The sequence below is a fragment of the Hyperoodon ampullatus genome (genome assembly GCF_949752795.1).
Source record: "Hyperoodon ampullatus genome assembly, chromosome: 4".
NCBI classification, from domain to species: Eukaryota; Metazoa; Chordata; class Mammalia; order Artiodactyla; family Ziphiidae; genus Hyperoodon; species Hyperoodon ampullatus.
Window position 1 is genome coordinate 29441899 of NC_136917.1, and position 20225 is coordinate 29462123.

The following is a 20225-nucleotide window of genomic DNA, read 5'->3' on the forward strand; positions in this document are numbered from 1 at the left end:
TCCCGAACCCCAAGTCTAGGGCTCCCCGACTCTACTCTGGAAGCCCGGCACCCGGAAGGCGCCGGGGTCCCGAGGGGCCTCGCCACATGGCCCTGGGCCCGCTGGACGACAGGGAGGGCGAGGAGACAGCCCACGGCCCCTGAATGCCACTGACCGGACACTGCGCAAACAGCTCAAATTCGCTTTAATGGGGGCGGCTCCCAGGTCCTGCCTGGGCCCCAAGGGTCTGGCGCTGGTGGGGACCGCAGTCTGCTTGCCCTTGCTGCCCTGCCTCCCCTTCCTGGCAGTCGGGTTGCCGGCCTTCCTCTTGCCCGAGGGCTTGGCGGTGGGGGGCCCCCCCGGGCGGGGCGGCGGCTCCTAGTCCAGCACCATGAAGTTGTAAAAGTAGTCCATGTCGGACACGGTATCTAGGACCTCGGGCACGCTGTAGTCCGAGGACTGCAGCTCGTCGGGCAGGTGCAGCGAGCGGATGTCGCTGGACGAGTCGTCCTTGCTGCCCCCGCTGTCGGGCAGGGCGGGCCCAGGGGGCTTGCACGGGGCCCCAGCGGGCTCAGCGCCACCCGGCAGGCAGTCAAAGAGCTTCCTCGTGTCCTCGAGCATCACCTTCTTGGGCGTCGTGAAGGCCCTGGCCACCTCAGGGGTCCTGGCCTCGCCTGCCCCCAGCGGGACCGCCTTGGGCTTGGTGGGGCCCGGCGGGTACAGCGGGCCGGGCCCGGCGCCGGGGGGCGGCTCCTTGAAGGCGAAGGTCAAGGGCTCGCCGGGCCCATCCAGCCAGCTCAGGCGGCCCTTGAGAGGTCCATAGGCGCCAGGGGGCAGCGTGGCCTCGGCGGGCAGCGTGGTGAGCAGCAGGGGCAACTTGCTCTCCTTGGGGGGCAGCGGGGGCGCCAGGCCTTGCTTGATCAAGGTGGGGGGCAGCTCCGCGAAGGCCGGGGACCCTCTGTCCCCTACGAAGCCCAGGGCCTCGGCCCCGGGTCCCTTGGACTGGAAGCAGGGCATGCGGTACCAGGGCCCCGCGGGGGGCGGCTGGTAGTGGCGGAACAGTGGGGGCAGCGGGGGCGGCACCGGGGCCCTGAAGCAGTGCTGTGCCTCCGGGAAGTAGGTGCCTGGCGAGGCGGGGCCCCCAGCCGCCAGCTTGTACAGGGACGACTGGCCAAAGTCGGTGGCGGCCCACTCGATTCGGTAGACGCGGGGGTCAAAGAAGCAGCCGCAGGGCGCCATCTGCAAACCTGTGGCCAGGGAGGGAGGCCCTGAGAGGGGCAGTTCTGGGACCCGCCTGGGGTGGACGGGGTCCAAACTGTGGGGCACGTCTGGGGCATGGAGAACACGGACCAATTTTGGGGTCCATTTGGGGAACAGGGACATAGGCTTTGCCTTTGGGGCCCTCTCTAGAGGTCAGGGGCCCCAGGCCTTGCTTTGGGGGCCCATCTGGGGGGCTGGGGACACCGGCCTGCCTTTGGGAGACCTGTTTGGGGAACAAGAAACATAGGCTTTGCCTTCAGGGCCCCATCTAGGGGATGAGGGACACAGACCTTGGTCCAGGGGTCTCTTTGGGGGACAGGGATTCGGGCCTTGCCTTCGGAGGAGGGAGCCATCTAGGGTCAAGGGTGGGAGCAAGATGCCCCTGCCCACTCCCCGGTCATCAAAGGTTGGTGGGAGGCCGGTACCTGCTGGAGGAGCTGGAAACACCTCTTTCTCCAGGTTTGGGGGGTGATAGACGTTGGAGGAACCTGTGGACAAAAACAGGCAGCTGGGTGGGGTCCTGAGGCTGGCGGGCAGAGCCCTGGTCCCTGCCCCGATGGGTGCCCCCCACCCTCGTACCCGCAGTGGGAAGAGGCTCTGTGCAGGCGGAAGCAGGCTGGCTGCCGGGCCCTTTGGTGGCGTCCAGGCTCCAGGGACTGAAGCCTTCTTGGGGAGCGGCGGGTGCGTAGAAGGGTTTGGGGTGCTGCATGGGGAGGCGGGGGCCTGGCCAGGCAGGCCAGGAGGGCAGCAGTTGGGAGCACAGGCAGCCCACTCAGAGAGGAGGCTCACTGTCCTGTGTAGTTCTGTTTCTACGGTTACTCCAGGCACAGGCTGTGGCCCGCCCACTGGTCAGGGTTCCGAGTAAGGGGCGGGGGAGGGGCGGGGCAGGCAGGGGCAGATGGGAAACCAAGGCAGCCAGAGATGGGCGTCACAGAGAGCATGGTGGACACTGGGCCCGGTCTGCTGCCTTCCGCCTCCCACCTCTGCCAGCAATGCCTGCCTGACAGCTCCAAGGCCCCTTCCTTCAGGCAGCCCGCCCTGATCCACACCCACACAGGCCAAGGCCCCATCTCATGAGCTATGGTGGCTTGTTTGTGGTCAAGGCCTTTGGGCACCAGCAGTGGCCAGTATGGGGCTGGTGAATGAGTGAGGAAGGAGGGAGCTGCGGGGATGGGGATGGTGGGGGAAAGCTGGGGTGGGGTGGGGGGTGGGGCAGCATGAGACAGCCTCAGGGTCACAAAAGGGCCTGGGTTTTAAAAGAATAAAATTTATTGCCTTCTCATTCCTTGGGGAGCCCGCTGGGCGCTCAGACACCCCCGCCCGCCCCTGCAGCTACTTGTAGGCGTTGGCCTTGTGCTTGGGCAGGAAGACGACATTGGGCGGCACCGGTCCCAGCAGCATCTCGCTGTGAGGAGGGCGGGAGCAGGGTCAGGCCTGGGGCGGGGTGGCCCCCGGCCCAGCTGGCCCCACACCCACTGGCTCCCTGGTGCACTATCTCCCAGGGCCTCGGCGGTTCCCGGGCACCTGATGCGGATCCAGTCGGCCGCCTTCTGGCTGGCCATGAGCGTCTCCAGGTAGTCGCGGCCCAGGTAGTAGGGCGGCCGCTCGTTGATCCTCTGCGGGAGCCGCTCCAGCAGGCCAACGGGCACGTACCTACAGACGGGGTGGGGGCGGCGGGGACGGGGTTGGGCCGGGCCTCCCCAAGACACCCCGCCCCGCCACCCCAATCCCACCTGCACAGGAAGGAGAGCCACTCAAGGAGGAAGCGGCGTGTCTTCTCCACGCCCTGCGTGTCCGAGCCCCAGCGCTCCAGGCCGTAGTGTGCGAAGTCCCGCAGGATGTCCAGGCGCTCAGACGACGAGATGTCCCAATGCCGCTGCTCCTTGATCTCCGTGAACAGCCACGGCTTGAGCAGGGCGCCGCTGCAGGCGGGCGGTGGTCAGCAGGCCGGTGGCGGAACCCCAGCCCCCAAACCCATGGTCCCCAACCTCCCGGCCATGCTCACACAACCTGCAAAGCCCAAGAGTTCCAAGCCACAACCCTGAGCCCACAGCTACAGAAAGTTCCAGTACCCTTCACCCCGGCCCCATAAGCAGCCACCTCTGACATCTCCCTGCCCGGGGAATAACAGAGCAGGGGGCGGGCTGGCGGGCTGGGGGGCACCGGCGTTGGGCACAAACTCAGACGCGCCCTCACCTCCCCCGAGCTGCAGGCTGGGCGCTCAGGGGTAGCCCTGGCTGGTTCTTTGTATCCCCGCCCCGGGCACACTTACCGGGCGATCATGATCCCAGCGACGCCAGTCTGCATGGCGCGGTTGGCGTCCTCGTACGACAAGATGTCCCCGTTTCCTGAAGGACAGAGACTGGGGCCTCAGGGAGCTGTGTGCAGGCGGGGATGCCGGGGCTTCGGGAGTTCTCCTCAGCCCAGCAGCATTCCCCATCGGGGCACGAGGGGGCCCAGGTGAGGAGTGGGCCCCGGTGCGTGGCCTCTGGTGGCAGGGGACCCACCGAAAAGGGGCATGGGGCTGGCTGCTGTCACGCACCGCTCGATGTAGTGCCAGTCGGCCAGCTTGGTGTAGCGCTGCTCCCGAGAGCGGCCCTGGAGCTGGAGGAGAGGCAGCCAGGTAGGGAGGGAGGGAGGGGCAGGGGGCGGAGAATCAGACAGAGACAGAGAGAGAGAAAGACCCAGAGAGCCCGGGAGAGACAGACTGAGAGAGACAGACAGACACACAGACAGACAGGTGGAGACAGAGATGGAGGGAGAGCCAAAGACCAGGAGGGAGGAGCAGGAAGGGAGGAATGGTTAGAAAGGGATGTGCCTCGGGGGTCCCAACACCCGCTGCGCCCCGAGTGAGTTGGAGTTGACGGCCCTCATGATACCCCGGCCCAACACATCACCAATCCCACTAGTAAGCATGCTTTATCTGTTTGACAAGTGTTTCTGATACCTGGCATCCCTAGCATCCCTGGCCTCACATCCTGTGCCCACAATTCCCAGGCTCTGGAAATTCCCTGGCATCCTCCCGGAAGACACACTCACTCAGGAAGCCCCCTAGAAACTCCTCTTCCTCCTCATCAGTGTCCACATGCCTGGCCGTGGCTGTCCATCTGCCAGCCCAGCCTCCTCTCCCACCACCTCTGTGCCGGCTCTCCACCCTTCTTCGGAGCTGCCCCAGAACCTTTCCAAAAATGCCTTTTCCTCCCTCTCAGCTCAGCCAGCGCCGGCTTCCCTCCTGGAAACCCACGTGTCCAAGCCTGGACTCTTGGGTGCAAACAATGAAGCTGAAAACGGGGGTGGGCGGGGTGGGCCAGTGTAAGGATTCAAGGGGATGTCTAGCCAGCTGGGACCAGGGCCCGCGAGGGGGCGCCAGGCTGGCTCTGGCTCTTGCCTTGTGCCCTCTCATCACCCCCCCTTCCCCCACCCCTGCAGGACGGGCCCCTCCGCGCACCAGGGACAGTTCTGCGTCTTGCAGGCTGCAACCCCAGGCTGTCTGCACGACGGGACTCAGAGCCACAGTTAGGGGGTGTGGATGACACGGGGGGCCGTGGGGGGGCGAGTGCATTTGGGGTCGGAGCCGGCAGCTGCGTTTGCAGAGCAAGCTGGGTCTTCAGTTTGAAGGGGGACCGGGGTCACCTGTGGGTGCGCCCCCAGCTGCTCCCCGCCGCGCCTGCTGGCGCCTTACAGAGCGTGCGTCTCCCATCCCGCCCCCAGGTGATGGTGAGCAACCCCCATTCCCTGGGGCTGCAGGCTGTCATCTACGAGGACGGCTACACCTACGAGGGGAACACCAAGCACAGACTGGTGAGCTCGCCCCTCCCCCCCCCTCCCCCTCCCCCCCCAAACCCGGATCAACGGGAGAGGGGCTCGGCCTTGACCGACTGGGCCAGCCAGGTCCAGCCGCCTCAGGGTGTCCCTCGTCGGACCTCCTTCCTGCTTCCCTTCCTTACACACACCCAGATAAGGTGCTGTGGAATGTTGAGGGGACACAGCCCCCGCCCCTCCCCCACCCCAGGCAGGCCGCAGTCCCCCAGAGAGTGAGGGCAGCAGGTGTCACACAGAAGGGTCAAGGAGGATGTGGCGGGGAGCCTGACCCACCCGGGGAGGGCGTGAGACCTGAGTTAGCTGGGTAAACCCAGGCATCAGGAGACAAGCCGGGGCCACCGGGAGGGTCTTGGCCAAATATGGGTCTGGGGGATCCATAGGGCAGAGCCAGGCCTCACAGTCACACCAGGGAGTTGGGACTTGACCCCAGACCACAACAGACTCTTTGGATCAGACCATGTCACATCACAGCTAAGTAGGAGGGGAAACTAAGTCACGCCCCACTGTGGGTCCCCGGGACAAAGGCAGGGAGCTTGGGGGTCATTCCCATGAGCTTCCAGAAGCCTTTCACGGGCTTAGAACCAGAGGCAGGCTGGATGGCTCCCGGGTTCCTCCTCCCAACACCCCCATCCTGCCCTCCGTCTCTCCTGAACCCTGATTGCGGGACCACCCTGGGCTGTTCCACTCTTGTAGTTGCATTTTCTCTTTTGCTTCTGCAGAACATTTCACTGAGGCAGCAGCAGCACTGGGGCAGGGCTGACCCCAACTTCACCTCCAGGTATGTCATCACCCGGATGGTAGTGCTGGGTGGCCCCAGGGTGTCCCCTTAGCAGGAGCCAAGGAATCAGGGCCGACATCCAGACTCCCCCCACTCCAAGGACAGTAAGGCGAGAACCATTAAACTCTTACAGAGAGACAAATACCATATGATATCACTTATTTGTGGAATCTAAACTGTGACACGAATGGACTTATTTATGAAATAGAAACAGACTCAGATATAGAGAACAGACTTGTGGTTGCAAAGGGGAAGGGGGAGGTGGGGGAGGGATGCGTTGGGAGTTTGGGGTTAGCAGGTGCAAACTATTATATATAGGAGAGGTAAACAACAAGGCCCTGCTGTATAGCACAAGAACTAGATTCAATATCCTGTGATAAACCATAATGGAAAAGAATCTGAAAAAGAATATACATACAGGGCTTCCCTGGTGGTGCAGTGGTTAAGAATACGCCTGCCAATGCAGGGGACACGGGTTCAAGCCCTGGTCTGGGAGGATCCCACATGCCGTGGAGCAACAAGGCCCGTGTGCCACAACTACTGAGCCTGCGCGTCTGGAGCCTGTACTCCGCAACAAGAGAGGCCGCGACAGTGAGAGGCCCGCGCACCGCGACGAAAGTGGCCCCCGCTTGCCACAACTAGAGAAAGCCCTCGCACGGAAACGAAGACCCAACACAGCCAAAAATAAAAATAAATCGAAAAATTAAAAAATTTTTAAAAAAGAACAATGAGAAAACATTGTATGCAGCTAGGTGATAATAAAACGGGCTCAGATGCTCTTTTCAATAAGTAATTCTATATAAATTAACAAAACTGACTCAAAAAGAGGAAGAAACTAGAGGGAGGGTGGTGCCACCATGCGTGAGCAGATGTTCTTGGTCAATATTCTGGACAGACTGGATGAACAGATGAATGAATGAATGGAGAAATGGATGGATGGATGGATGGATGGATGGATGGATGGATGGATGGATGGGTGGATGGATGGATGGAAGGATGGGTGGATGCATAGATAAATGAATGAGTGGGTTGTTGATGCTTTTTACTGCAATAACACACACTCCCATTGCCTTGCAGCATAAAGAGACCCACAATATCAACCATCACTCTGGACATAGCCAACAAAGAAATTTCATGCTTGGACCTTAAGCCACTGTTATGACCAAAACTTTTGCTGTCCCATACTCTTTGTCCTTAGTGTTAAGACTGATGACAGCAGGCCTTGGCTGGCTTGTCCCCTAGTGGCTGGCCAAGCTCACACTCAGGATCTGGAAACGGAGGTGATTCTGCCCTGGTTGCCAAGGTCGCTGCCCCTTCCCCATCGTCTTCCCCCAGGGTTGTGCCTCAGGACACACCAACCTCGGAGCAGGTGTACTAGCTGGGGGTTATCAGACGGCGGGACCTTAGCGGTGCCCCACAGATCAGGCAGCTTCTTAGGACTTGACTCTGTGAGTCCCAGGCACCTGGACACCGCATTGCGACCCAGGCGCAGGGTTTCTGGTCCCGGCTGCGTCAAGTGCGCCCCCTCGTGGGCTTTCATGGTGCTCTCGCTGACCGGAGTCAGCGTCCACATCCCCGCCTTGGCTCTCCCCGCCACATCCCCCCGCCGCTGCAGACAGCCCGCATTTCAGTCGGTTGTGACCTGGAGAAGAAGATCGTCATTCAGAAGTGAGTATGTCGATATGGGGTGGAGAGTGGAGAAGTGAGAGGTGGCGAGGTGGGGAGTGGGGACTGGATGAGATGGTCACCATTGCTTCACAACTGCTAAAGTCGGGTGACACTACTCTGTCTGCTTTTGCATACGTTTAACATTTCCATAACGAATAGCTCAATAATTAATCCTAACAGATTAAGTTAGAGTCTACAGTGGGTGGCTGCCCTCTCCCACCACCCCCCACCGACTTGGTGAAATTTACATGTTCTCCCTGCTCCCTCATCCTTTGCTCATTCCCTTTCTCCCTTTTAGTCCCTGAGTTCCTCATTTTGATGAAAATTGCTCAGAGAGGGCTTCCCTGGTGGTGCAGTGGTTAGGAATCCGCCTGCCAATGCAGGGGACACAGGTTCAAGCCCTGGTCCGGGAAGATCCCACATGCCGCGGAGCAACTCAGCCCATGCGCCATAACTACTGAGCCTGCGCTCTAGAGCCTGCAAGCCACAACTACGGAGCCCGCCTGCCACAACTACTGAGCCCACGCGCCTCGAACCTGTGCCCCGCAACAAGAGAAGCCACCGCAGTGAGAAGCCCACGCTCCGCAAGGAAGAGCAGCCCCCGCTCGCCGCAACTAGAGAAAGCCCGTGCACAGCAACGAAGATCCAATGTAGCCAAAAATGAATAAATGAAGTAAATAAATTTATAAAACTGCTCAGAGATTTTGGGTTTAATCGCCTGCTGAAAATCTGAGGAACTTTGCCTCCAGGATCCATAGTTACTGCAAAGAACGCAGCCATGAGAGACCAAGAAAAAGAAAGGAAGAACCCCTGAAGACTGGCCAAACTGCCCTACGTTTTCCCCTTCGGGCGGTGGGGTGCCAGCAAATGAGCGACAGCCAGTTCTGGGGGAGGCCCAGATTTGTGGCATTTGCCAATTCCCGTGGTGTAAATGCTCCCATGGAGCCTACAGATCACTACCAAAGTGAGTCTCTACTGGCTCATGAAACTCCTGAGGATATAACAGCTGTCTCTCGGAGCTAGTAAGAGCCAGCCTCAGCGCTCCACTGCATGGGGCAATAATAAAGTCAAGTGACGGTTTTACCAGATTTTCCCCCCAAAAGGGAAACGCTTTATTGAGTCAATAAATGATGTTAGCAGTATTTAGAACATATGTGCAGGAAAGTCTTTAAAACAATCTTTTCAAAGCTGCTGCCATGGGCTTCCCTGGTGGCGCAGTGGTTGAGAGTCCGCCTGCCAATGCAGGGGACACAGGTTCATGCCCCGGTCCGGGAAGATCCCACATGCCGTGGAGCGGCTGGGCGCGTGAGCCATGGCTGCTGAGCCTTTGAGTCCGGAGCCTGTGCTCCACAACGGGAGACGCCACAGCAGTGAGAGGCCTGCGTAACGCAAAGAAAAAAAAAAAAAAAAAAAAAAAGCTGCTGCCATAAAGAGAGTGGGAAAGGTATTTGCCACACGTGTAACTAAAAAGGGACTTGTATCCAGAATTTATAAAGAATTCCTACGAATCAGAAAAAAAAAAGTATAGAAAAAAATGGGCAAAAGGCTTCAGCAGGCACTCCCAAAAAAGGGGGGGAAAAGGCTGATAAACACAAAAAGGTGTTGAAAAAGTGGTCCATTTCATAGGAAAATGAAAATGAACGCTACGATAGAGACCGATACTCGGCACGAGCATGGCAGAATTGACAAAGCCTGCAAAGTAGTACTATAAGGATGGGAACCCCTCTGGCAGCCTCAGGAACCCCCAGACATTGCCGGTGGGCGTGTACATTTTTCGGCTGCTTTGGAAAGCACTTCTTTCCACCAGCAATTCCACTCATGCACATCTGCACTGATCTAGGTTCCAGAATGTTCTCAGCAGCATTACTCTGAATAGCTCCAAGCTGGAAGCAGGCCAACTGAAATGTCCATCGACAGAAGGATGGGTAAACCAAGTGCAGGGTTTTGGTACAACAGAATGTCACAGCAGGGAAAACGAACGGGGCAGAAGTGCCTGGATGGATCGTACAAACGTGGGCATGGAATCAAAAGAATACACAGCATGATTCTAGTCTTAAAAAAAAAAAAATCCAAAATCAGGGGAACTCCCTGGCAGTCCAGTGGTTAGGACTCTGCACTGCCACTGCAAGGGGCACAGGTTCCATCCCTGGTTGGGGAACTAAGATCCCACAAGCTGGGTGGCACAGAAAAAAAAAATCCAAAATCGGGCAAAAATAAACTACAGTCAGCCCTTGTATCTGCAGGTTCTGCATCCCCGGATTCAACCAGCCAAGGGTGGATCGTGTTTAAGTTCGTGGCTGGTTGAATCTGTGGCTGTGGACCCCGAGGATACAGAGGCCCCACTATGGGACTTGAGCATCCTCGGATTTTGTTATCTACGGCAGATCCTGGACCAATCCCCTGCAGATACCAAGGGAGGACTGCATGTTGCTTAAGAATACATGCACAGATGGTAACAGTACAAAGAAAAACAGGGAAAGGATTGTCTCAAAAGTCAGGACACCCAGCTCCCACATCTCCACGTGTAACATCATTCTCCAATACAAGGAATTAGGGCTCCTTGGCGAAATGGCTGATTCTAGGCCAGGCAGGGAAGATTCAAGATGAGCCTGGAGCATCTTGGAGAACCAGAAAGTAAGAAAGGGCTCAAAATTCAACCAATGGGGAGATAACATATGTCAAAGGGAACAATTCACAATTCTTTGGTCCCGCATGGGTTCGGGCAGCTTCTCACTATCTTTTGTTGCTCGCAGTGAAATCTCAGCCTGTTACAATGGCGTCCTCGACCCCGTGGCCCTTCAGGACAACTATAGCTACGTCATTGAGAGGTGAGCCCCCCCCCACACACACACATGTCCATTAGGTATGCATGAGCCAAAGGCGAATCAAGAATCATTATTTAAATTTTTATTTATGTATTTGGCCGCACGGCGCCAGCATGAGGAATCTTAGTTCCCCCACCAGGGACTGAAACCCCCTGCAGTGGAAGCTCAGAGTCTTAACCACTGGACCTCCAGGGAAGTCCCAAGAATCATTTTTAAACCGTAATGGAAAAGAAAACAATTTTTTTTTTGAAGAAAGGAAAAAAAGGATCATTTTAAAATTGATACCGTGCCAATTGATATCCAGCCCACAAGGAATCCGAGGGAGCGAGCAGACAGGTAGGGAAGGTGGCTGGGCCTTCGGGGAATCAGTGTGATGTGGCAGGGCCCCTGGCCCAGGTCTGCCCAGGCTCTGCCACCTTCTGGGCCAGCCTTCAGACCCCTCCCCAGCCTGCCACCAGCTCCTGGAGCCAGGTCCCCTCTTCATCCCAGCTAGCGGAGTTGGCCAGACACTGTCCAGCCAAGGCAGGAGGGGGTGGCCGGCCAAGGTGACCCCCTCTGCAGGGCGGCACAGAGAGCCCCTCCCACACTGGTGCACACCACCAACCCCCTGGCATGGGAAGACACTCGTGGGTCTTCTACGACGTGACCCTCCCCCCTCCAACACAAGCCAAGAGTCCGTCCCCCATCCAGACCCACGGCCGAGACGGAAACCGGTGCTGCTGGACTTGCCAACCAGTGAGGCTGCAGCCAGAGCGCCTGGGGGCATGAGAGTGTGTGAGTCAGGGGCTCCAGAGAGAGAGAAGCCACAGGATGTATGTGTGAGACAGAGAGACACAGAGGCACAGAGGCACAGAGAGACAGAGACAGAGTGACAGAGACAGAGATTTATTTTAAGGACTTGGTTCCCGGACTGTAGAGGTCTGGTGAGTGCACAGTCTGATGGGGGAGGCTGGGGGCTGGCAGCTCAGGGAAGAGTTGCAGTTCTAGTTCAAGGCCATCTGCAGGCCGACTTCTTTCTTGCTGGGGGAGGCCCATGTTTGTTCTACTCAGGCCTCCAGCTGCACCCACATTAGGGAGAGCACTGCTTTACTGATTTCAATATTAACCTCTGCCCCAAAGAAGAGCCTCACAGAAACACCCAGAATCTCATCTGAACACAGTCGAGGTGCTGGGGCCCAGCTAAGTGGACCCGGAATGTCAACCACCGCAGGGGTCCCAAGGTCATTTCGACCATGACTCTGACTCCCCCGCTCAGACACGCCTCCATGATCGTGACCCCATGTGCAGGGAAGAAGCGGAGCTGTGGGTGGGGGGACGTCCGGGCGCCTGGTGGGAGCTCGCCCGTGTCTGTGTCCTGCTCTCCCACACGGAAGCCTACGACCCCAACTTCCGGGGTCAGAAGGCCACGGAGGACCTGGAGGTGCCTTACCACTATGAGAAGCTGGGCTGCCCCATTCTCGTCTACTACGACACCCCATGGAAGCCGGTGGTGGAGCTGTGAGGACCCACCCCCCAGTCCCCCTCCCCGCCAGCCCCCCGCCGCCCTCACCATCATCACAGGCCCCCAGAGCCCTCTCCACCCCTTTGCTCTGGCCGCATCCTCTCCCTGCCTTTTCCCTCCGTAGCTCTCAGCTCACACGTCCCCTCCCCTTCCCCGTCTTAGCTCGGCGGCCTTAACAAAACACCACAGACTCGGGGGCTTAAACAGCAGACACTGACCTTCTCACAGTCCTAGAGGCCGGAAGTCCAAGTTCAAGGTGTGGGCAGGCTGCTTCCCCCAGGCCTCTCTCCTTGGCCGCAGAGGCTGCCACTTCCCGTGGCATCAGGGCCCACCCTTATCACCTCACTCAACTTTGATTGCCTCGTTAAAGGCCCCACCTCCAAATCCAGTCGCACTGGGTGTTAGGGCTTCACATAGGAATTTGGGGGACACATTTCAGGCCATGCCACTGGCTCTGCCCCCTTCGGTGGATTCTGTCTTCCTTCATTCCGTCCCCATCCCCACGCCGCCCCCGCACACCACTGCACTAAATAGCTGTTGACGGACTGAACGGTGGCAGAAACCACTCACACGTGGCAACACTTAGGTTCATTAGAACGTCACGTGTTAGCTCCTCGTGGCCTCAGTCGCACACCCAGGTGAGACTGTGGGCTGGGCACGCCCCGAACTCAGAGCTGCCACGTGGTGGGGTGCCTGCCGGCCTGGGGTGAGGACCAAGGGAAGGGTCCCATCAGAGGAGGGGTGTAAGCCCCAACCTGGCAGGAGACAAACGTGCATCCAAAAATAAGTTTTGTTTTTCTTTTTTCTGGCCCCCGCGTCTTGTGGGGAACTTAGTTCCCCGTCCAGGGATGGAAGCCGGGTACGCGGCAGTGGAAGCCCAGACCCCTAACCACTGGACCACCAGGGAATTCCCCCCCAAATAAGGATTTAGAACAACCTTAATTCACCGACCTAAATGTATACCTCTGGAATGTTTGCAGGTGTCAAAAAATAAGCAACCCCCAGTCCCTGACCCCGACCTCGTCAGCGTCCTGTCCAAATAAGCAACCCCGACCCCGTCAGCGTCCTGTCCCCACCTGCCACTGCATATCCGCGTTGTCTGTCCCAGAAGTGTCAGCCTGGTGGGGGGAGAGGGTGGCCCTGCCCTGCTCTGCCACCTCCCACCACCCCCAGATGGTCTCAGAACACATCAGGGCCCCCAGCCTCCCCCCCCAACGACGGCCCCCCAGCAGCCTTGCCTGTGTATGGTGTGTCCCAGGTGGAGGGAAGGAAAGTTCCAGGAGGTGGTCGAGGCCGAGTACGTCCTGCTGGAGGTGAACGGGCTGTTCACGTACACACGCCCTGACGGCCGACATGGCCCTCTGCAGTTCCCAGCCGCAGAACTGGACCACCATCGCCAAGACGGCCGGCGACAAAGGGCCCTTCGCCTGGGACCGAGAGGTAGGGCCTGCGTTCTGATTATTCCCAAAACAGGTCGCAGAAGGCGACGACAGGTCAGGCCCACTGTGTGTTGGGGGCCGACTCAGTCTGTTCAGGCTGCTGTAAAGATCACCATGGACCCTGCGGCTTGTAACAGCAGCATTGGTTTCTCACGGTTCTGGAGGCTGAGTCAAAGATCAAGGCGCCAGCAGATTTGGTGTCTGGCTCCTGGGTGGTGCCTTCTGTGTCCTCACATGGCAGAAGGAGGAGGGAGCACTCCTGGGTCCCTTTATAAGGGCGCCAATCTCCTTCAGGAGGGCTCCACCCCCAGGACCTAATCAGCTCCCAAAGGCCCCGCCTCCTAATACATCACCTTCTGGGGTAGGTTTCAACATATGAATGGGTGGGGGGCGTGGCAGACATTCAGTCTCTAGATGGGGCGGCAGGGGATGGAAATGTAAGATGCACAAACTCTTTGGGAATCTCTCCCAAGGGAATCGGAGACGATCGGAGGTGTAGGGACGAAGGCGCTCATGGAGCAGACTGCTGATGATGTGCAAACTTCTGGAACCATCCAAATGCCCGTCATTTAAGGGGCTTGATTATATTTACGGTCTGTTCTGCTCAAGGTGAAATTCACATAACCGATAATGAACGATTTTAACGCGTGCAACTCCTACAACTCGGGTATGCGTTTTGTGCATTCGCAATATTACCCAAACACCACCACCCTGACCGTTTCTTTAAAAAGAACGAGCCACACACGGAGCTTTGCTTATTTATTATTTTCTGACTGTGCCGGTGTTTGTATTTGCATTCTTTTTATTAGCCCTCTCGTTCAAAGTGGCATGCATGCATTTAAGAGATTGTCCCATTACTTTTTTTTCCCATCAGCCCTGGTGGCCGATTTTGTAGAACCCTGAGGGCTTTTCTATCAAGACAGAGCCACAGTGCCTGCATGTCCAGCACAGTCATTGGATGGGCTGGCTGTTAAACAGCCACTGAACTGCTAAAACACTAAAAACCATGAGGTGGAGCTAGCTGTGGCAAATAAATGGTCTTTAGGCAAAGCAGCTGTCTCCATTTTATTTCACATAGTTTATATGCAGTCCAGCTTTTCTTCTTTTACTCCCAAAGGATTTTTTTTTTTTTTTTTTTTTTTTTTTTTTTGCGCTATGGACCCAGCTGCTCTGCGGCATGTGGGATCTTCCCGGACCGGGGCACGAACCCATGTCCCCTGCACTGGCAGGCGGACTCTCAACCACTGCACCACCAGGGAAGGCCCCTTCTCTGCATTTTTAAGAGCTCTTTATAGACCCATGAGATTAAGCTTTTATTTGCGATGTAATTTGCTAATAGTTCCCCCAGTTTGCCTCTTTTGTCTTTCGGTTTTTGCTTACTTTGCCATGCAAAATGAGTTCCTTCTATTCTCTTTCTTTATTTTTGGCTGCACCACGGTGCATGCGGGATCTTAGTTCCCCGACCAGGAATCAGCCCCATGCCCCCTGCAGTGGAAGCGTGGATTCTTAACCACTGGACCGCCAGGGAAGTCCCGAGTTCCTTATTTCTCATAACGTTGGACTCACTGCTATTTTTACACTTTTGCTTTGGGAATGTCCATCTCTTCTCTTGTTTACAAGCCTAGCCCCATCCTCCCTTCTGGGTCCACAGGCAAATAGTGCAGAAGATCAGGGTGTAGGCGAGACCCTTAGTATGTGTTTAGCTCAGGGAGCCAGCGTGATGCACCGGTGAAGGGCAAACAGTTGAGTTCAAGGGCATATCCCCCTTTATGTGACACCCCGGGATCTGAAGGCAGGGTGGAGAAGCCACAGCTGCCACCTGGGCACCCACGACTGCTTCCCGAGAAGCCCTGGTGGCTCTGTCTCACTTCCACCGTCAGGTTCCCCAGGTGTGTTAGTCAGCTAGGGCTGTGTAACAAAAGGACCACAAACCAGATGGGTTAAACACCAGAAATTTATCCTCTCCCAGTTCTGGAGGCCAAAAGTCCCAGATCGAGGTGTCGGTAGGGCTGGTTCCTTCTGAGTCCATGAGGGAGAATCTGTCCCAGGCCTCTGGCCTGGTTTCTGGTGATTTGCTGGCCATCTTTGCATTCCTTGGCTTGTAGATGCATCGCCCCAATCGCTTGCTTCATCTTCCCATGGTCTTGTCCCTGTGCGTGTCGTCTCTGGGTCTAAATTTCCCCTTATTCTAAGGACACCAGCCATACTGGATCAGGCCCACTCTAGTGACCTCATGTTCACTTGATTCCCTGTAAAGACCCCATCTCCAAATAAGGTCACCACCTGAGGTCCTGGGGGTTAGGACTCTGACATATGACTTGTGGGAGGGACTCAACTCAGCCCATAACACCAAGAGCACATGCCATCAGCAGCATGTGATTCATACCAAGACTCACAGTTGCAAGGGACCCTGGTGAGCAGAGCTGTTATGCCTGCAGCCCCCAAAGCTGGGGCAGGCACAGGAGAAGGAAGGTGGGAAGAAGGCTCCACAGTCACCAATCGGCTGGCCTGCCCAGCGGGCACTTGGTCCTGGACTCACACCCCTGGGTGCTGGTGGGTGGTGGCACCGGTGGGGCCGTGTGTGCGGCGGTAGCGCCTGTGGGCTGGCACGGTCCTTCCCGGCCCCCGGGGCCAGCAGGCACGTCTCTGTCCTCCTCCCCAGAATTATGTGAGCTGCCACGACCCTAACAACAATGCACCCTTGAGATGGCCCAAAGTCCCGTATCAGATCTTGGGAGGCCCGACAGAGAACAAGGTCGTTTTCGACCAAAGAAACGGCATCTACATCTTCTTCATTTCCATCGTGGATCCATACTACAGGTGAGTCACCCTGTACCAGGGGCCTCTGGGGGAAGAGCTGGCTCTCTGGGGGCAGGTTGCACACATGAGGGGGACCCACTTTTCTCCCTCCTCTAGGATGACATTTGTTCACTTCCTAAATAAATCCTCATTCAAAGGCCATGCTGGGTGCGGGGGAACAGCAATGACCAGCAGCCCTGTCCCCGCCCTCAGGGACCAGAGTCACCCTCATGCCATGTCTAACGGGTGGGGTGCAGGGGCCGGTGTAGACTGGCTCCCAAACACGGATCATTAGATATCCAGGGATTTTGCAAGCCGGTTGGCTTCCCGCTGGCAGCCGGAGTACTGACACCACGGAAAGGAAACTGACACTCATTACAGGCCAGCCCAACCCTGCCCCAGGAGCTGGCTGTTAATACTCGCCACCCACTGTGCTGGTTCAGATCATTAACGTCTCCCACTGGGAGGGGGAACATGGACGGCATTATTCCCTGCTCCCCCATCACCTATCCCTTCCACACGGACACAAAGTCCACCCCAAAAGCACGGGGAGACCCTGCCTTCCCTAAAGGTCCCAGACCCTGGACCAGCTCTGGGATGCCACTGGCAGAAGGCACCAGGGTGGGGATGCCCAGGGGAGAGAGGCGTCTGCCTGCAAGGCTCATCCCCTGCCCTCCCTGCACCTTGCCTCCAGCAGAGCCCCCAGCGACTTCCCCCCCTTACCTGGGTGTCCTTCCCTCCATCCTGCCATCCCCACCTGCTCGCAGCCACCTGAGGGACGCTTGTGGCCCCGCTCAAGCCCCCCACTCCGCGTCCACTGTGATGAGAGCTTTGTTGGTCTCTTCTGCCCGCCCCCCACACTGAGCCTGGGCATGGAGGCGGGGGGGAATCCCTTGTCTCCAGAGCAGGGGACCACAGGGGTCCTGGGGAAAAATACGATCTCTGCGAAAATATGTAAGATGTTACGGAAAAACCCAAACGAACTTTTTGGCCAACACAATACAGAGACGACCGCAGATTTATAGAGGATAGAAGTTAAGTGGATATAAATGGAACTCAGTGCCCGGCGTCAATGCTCCAGGCCCAGCTCTTGTCCCCGTGAGTTTTAAAACGTTTGCCGGGGGAATTCCCTGGCGGTCCAGTGGTTAGGCTCTGCGCTTTCACTGCCGAGGACCTGGGTTCGATCCTCGGTCGGGGAACTAAGATACTGCAAGCTGAGCAGCGTGGCCAAAAAATAAAAAAAAACCAGTTTGCTGGGGTGAAGGGTGAGGCCCCCAAAGGCGGTGCCCCACGGCCTCTCCCTGCCCGCCCCTCGCAGCTACTGTCACCTGGAGACCACCTTCAGCGTCTACGTCTACGGGGCCTTCCCACTGCCCATCTTCCCGCCTGAGATCACCATCGTCCTGCTCACGGGGGCCACCCTGCTGTCTGTATGGCTGGCCTACATGATCCCCGAGCTGCTGCACACTGAGCAGGGCCTCAGGGTCAAGGGCTTCTGGGTCAGTCTGCGCAGGAGATGCAGGAAGTCTCGTGCGTGTGTCTGGGCCAGGTGCTGAGCACGCCCTGGGGTTGGAGGTGGGGTGGCAGGGAGGGGGCAGAGTTGTCTTGAAATAAAGCGTTTGGTAAGAGAGCCGGCAGCAGTGGGTGTCACTCATGTTTTGTGGGGTTTCTACACCCACCTGCCTCCCTCAACATTCTGGCACCACAGTCCCTTTGAACTACGGCACCTACGTGGGTTGTCAACAGTGAGAAGGTGGGCGGCCCAAGTCCCAGCGAACAGGAGCTTTTGGTGAAACGAGCCGGCACGGGCATGTGGTGAGATCATCAACCGGCAAGTCCCAGAGATGCATCGGACACTTGACGTGTTCTGTTAGAGAAACGTGAGACCCAAGGAAAAGGGCGGGGGCTGCAGAAGACGGGGACGGGGCGTGGGTCCACCTCTGTTGATAAGCCCTGACATATACGCAGACCAACATGCTTACGTGTGTTTCGTGATGTCCATGAACAAAACTTGGAAGCATAGCACATATTTCACACGTACCTGTGTTATGCATACATATGTATACAGATGATGTGCACACATGCATGTGTATACGTATGTGCAGAGGTATGTATACATACATGTATATAACACGTAGGTACATAAGGCATACACATACACGCGTGTGTAGATATTGTGCATGTATGTGCCTGTGTGTATACATGTACATGCATATTGCCTATGTGTGGATGATGTGTACATACATCTACACGTGTATTCATATGTCTATAATACACGTTCACGTACGTGTGTAGGCATGTGTGGGTGATGTGTATGTCACACGCGAGCACTTGTATAATGTGAACACACGTGTGCGCATGTATATATGCATAAGCTCATCACGCACGTGTGTAGATAACATGCATGCTCACACGTGTACATGCACGTATGCATGTGTACAGATGCATGCATCTGTACGTGTACACACCTGTGTATGCACATGTGAATACACATATAGGTGTGCATACAATGTACACATACGTGTATATGCATGTCTGATCAGTCTATCCATCCGTTCAGAGCTTCCCTCTCCCACACTTCATTCAAACCCCAGGTGGCACGGGACAGTTGTCTCATTCTAGTGAAAACTTTCTCAATGACTTTTCTGATCACTCTGAGGTTAAAAGAACACATCCAACGGTCATTTAAACTGCGCGACACAGGGAATTCCCTGGAGGTCCCGTGGTAGGACTCTGTGCTTTCACTGCTGGGGCCTGGGTTCAATCCCTGGTCGGGAAGTACGATCCCGCAAGTGGCTCGGCCAGAAAAAAAAAAAAAATTGCCCAGTACGCTCTCCACCCAGTCGTTAAAAACCTCCACTCCCACACCCACTGCAGTGGGCAGTCACCACACCCCCACCTCCGGGGGCTGCCTGGTCCACCTTCCACGCCTCTCTGGAGGGGACGGGTTAGGCTGCCAGGTGATCCTCATTTCACAACCCTTGGCCCGCATTAATCTTAAAGAAAATCAAGCCCATCCTGTCACATCTGCCTCATTTGCCAGGGCCTTCCCTTCTTGGGGGCACTTCGTATTTGTCTCAAAAATACCCCTAACACGGCTGCAGGCACAGCAGGCTGAGAGGGAAGCGGGGGAAGGGAGCTCCTGGCTCCTCCAGGCCCGCATCCTGTTCACAACACAGACAGGCGGTGATCCCGGTACAGCCCAGACTGGCTGGCCACCTCTGTCTCCCTGAGCCCTGGAACCCGTAGGCTCGAGGCATGGTGCCAGCAGCCAAGACCCCCTGCCCACACGCAGCCACCTCCTGGATCCTAGTCAAGCGCCCTGGGTTCCCCAGCAGACACCAGCAGGGAAGGTCCCCGAGACCCAGCCCAGGGCCTGGGGCAGGAGGGCCCTTCCTCTGGCAGGGGAGGGGAGCTCCATCTCTCCTTACCTCCTTAGGTGTCACTGGGAAACCAACTCACCCCGTTCACAGTCGCCTGGAGTATTTCAGGGGAGGGTGTGGCCGGCGGCTGCCCCGGGCTCTCCAGAAGCAAAAGGCAGACGAGAGCCTGGCCCAGGGTACAGGGGGGAGGGAGCGCCGTGGACTGGAGAGGGAAGGAGCGGAGGCAGGAGGGAACAGGTGTGAGCACTGAAGCTCCAAAACCACTGCAAGCCCGCCCCGTGCCTGCCCCCTGGGAAGCAGAACCCAGGTGTGGCTGGGCCCGAGGCAGAGATGCAGGGGCCTGGCTGGATGCCCATCCTGGGACAGGCACACCCACCCTGGCCTCTGGCCCCCAGCTGGGCTGCAGGTGCACTCTGCATGCCCGTCTGGGTCACCTGTGAGCCAGGTGGACACCGTCTCCCACATGCCTGCCCTGCCCCCACTCTCAGACCTCCACCCAGCACTTGCCTCTGCACCCCAGGCCCCCCAGCTCTCCGCGTGAACACGAGCGGGGGCGTTCCCATTCACCATCGGGGACACCGGCCCCTCCACCTGGGCCGAGGCCGAGCCCAGCCCGCAGGCCTCTCCCCAGGCCCCACCCCGCTTGCTGCTGTGTCTCCAGGCAAGTTCCTGCCCATCTCTGGGCAGACCTGACTTTCCCCATCAAACATGGAGGTGAAATCCTTGCAGTGCACGAGTCCGGGCAGTGTCTCCCCACCTCCCAGCAGCACC

General features: G+C 57.5%; 1 protein-coding gene and 1 pseudogene across 2 annotated transcripts; one reads left to right on the forward strand and one right to left on the reverse strand.

Annotated features, from left to right (window-relative positions):
* Positions 1-15: 15 nt before the first annotated feature.
* On the reverse strand, positions 16-2180 carry LOC307051121 (proline-rich protein 22-like; annotated as a pseudogene). Its single transcript has 3 exons — positions 1819-2180; positions 1665-1727; positions 16-1226 (listed from the first exon to the last, which is right to left on the reverse strand). The product of its transcript is annotated as a proline-rich protein 22-like (transcript).
* Positions 2181-4051: 1871 nt separating this feature from the next.
* On the forward strand, positions 4052-20147 carry LOC307051122 (cation channel sperm-associated auxiliary subunit delta-like; the record flags this gene model as incomplete). Its single annotated transcript, XM_079701469.1, is given in 13 exon segments — positions 4052-4147; positions 4951-5040; positions 5781-5839; positions 6917-6995; positions 7455-7507; positions 10261-10335; positions 11701-11829; positions 13092-13169; positions 13171-13273; positions 15935-16092; positions 17390-17620; positions 19545-19630; positions 19975-20147. Coding segments are annotated over 13 exon segments (1410 nt in total).
* Positions 20148-20225: the final 78 nt, after the last annotated feature.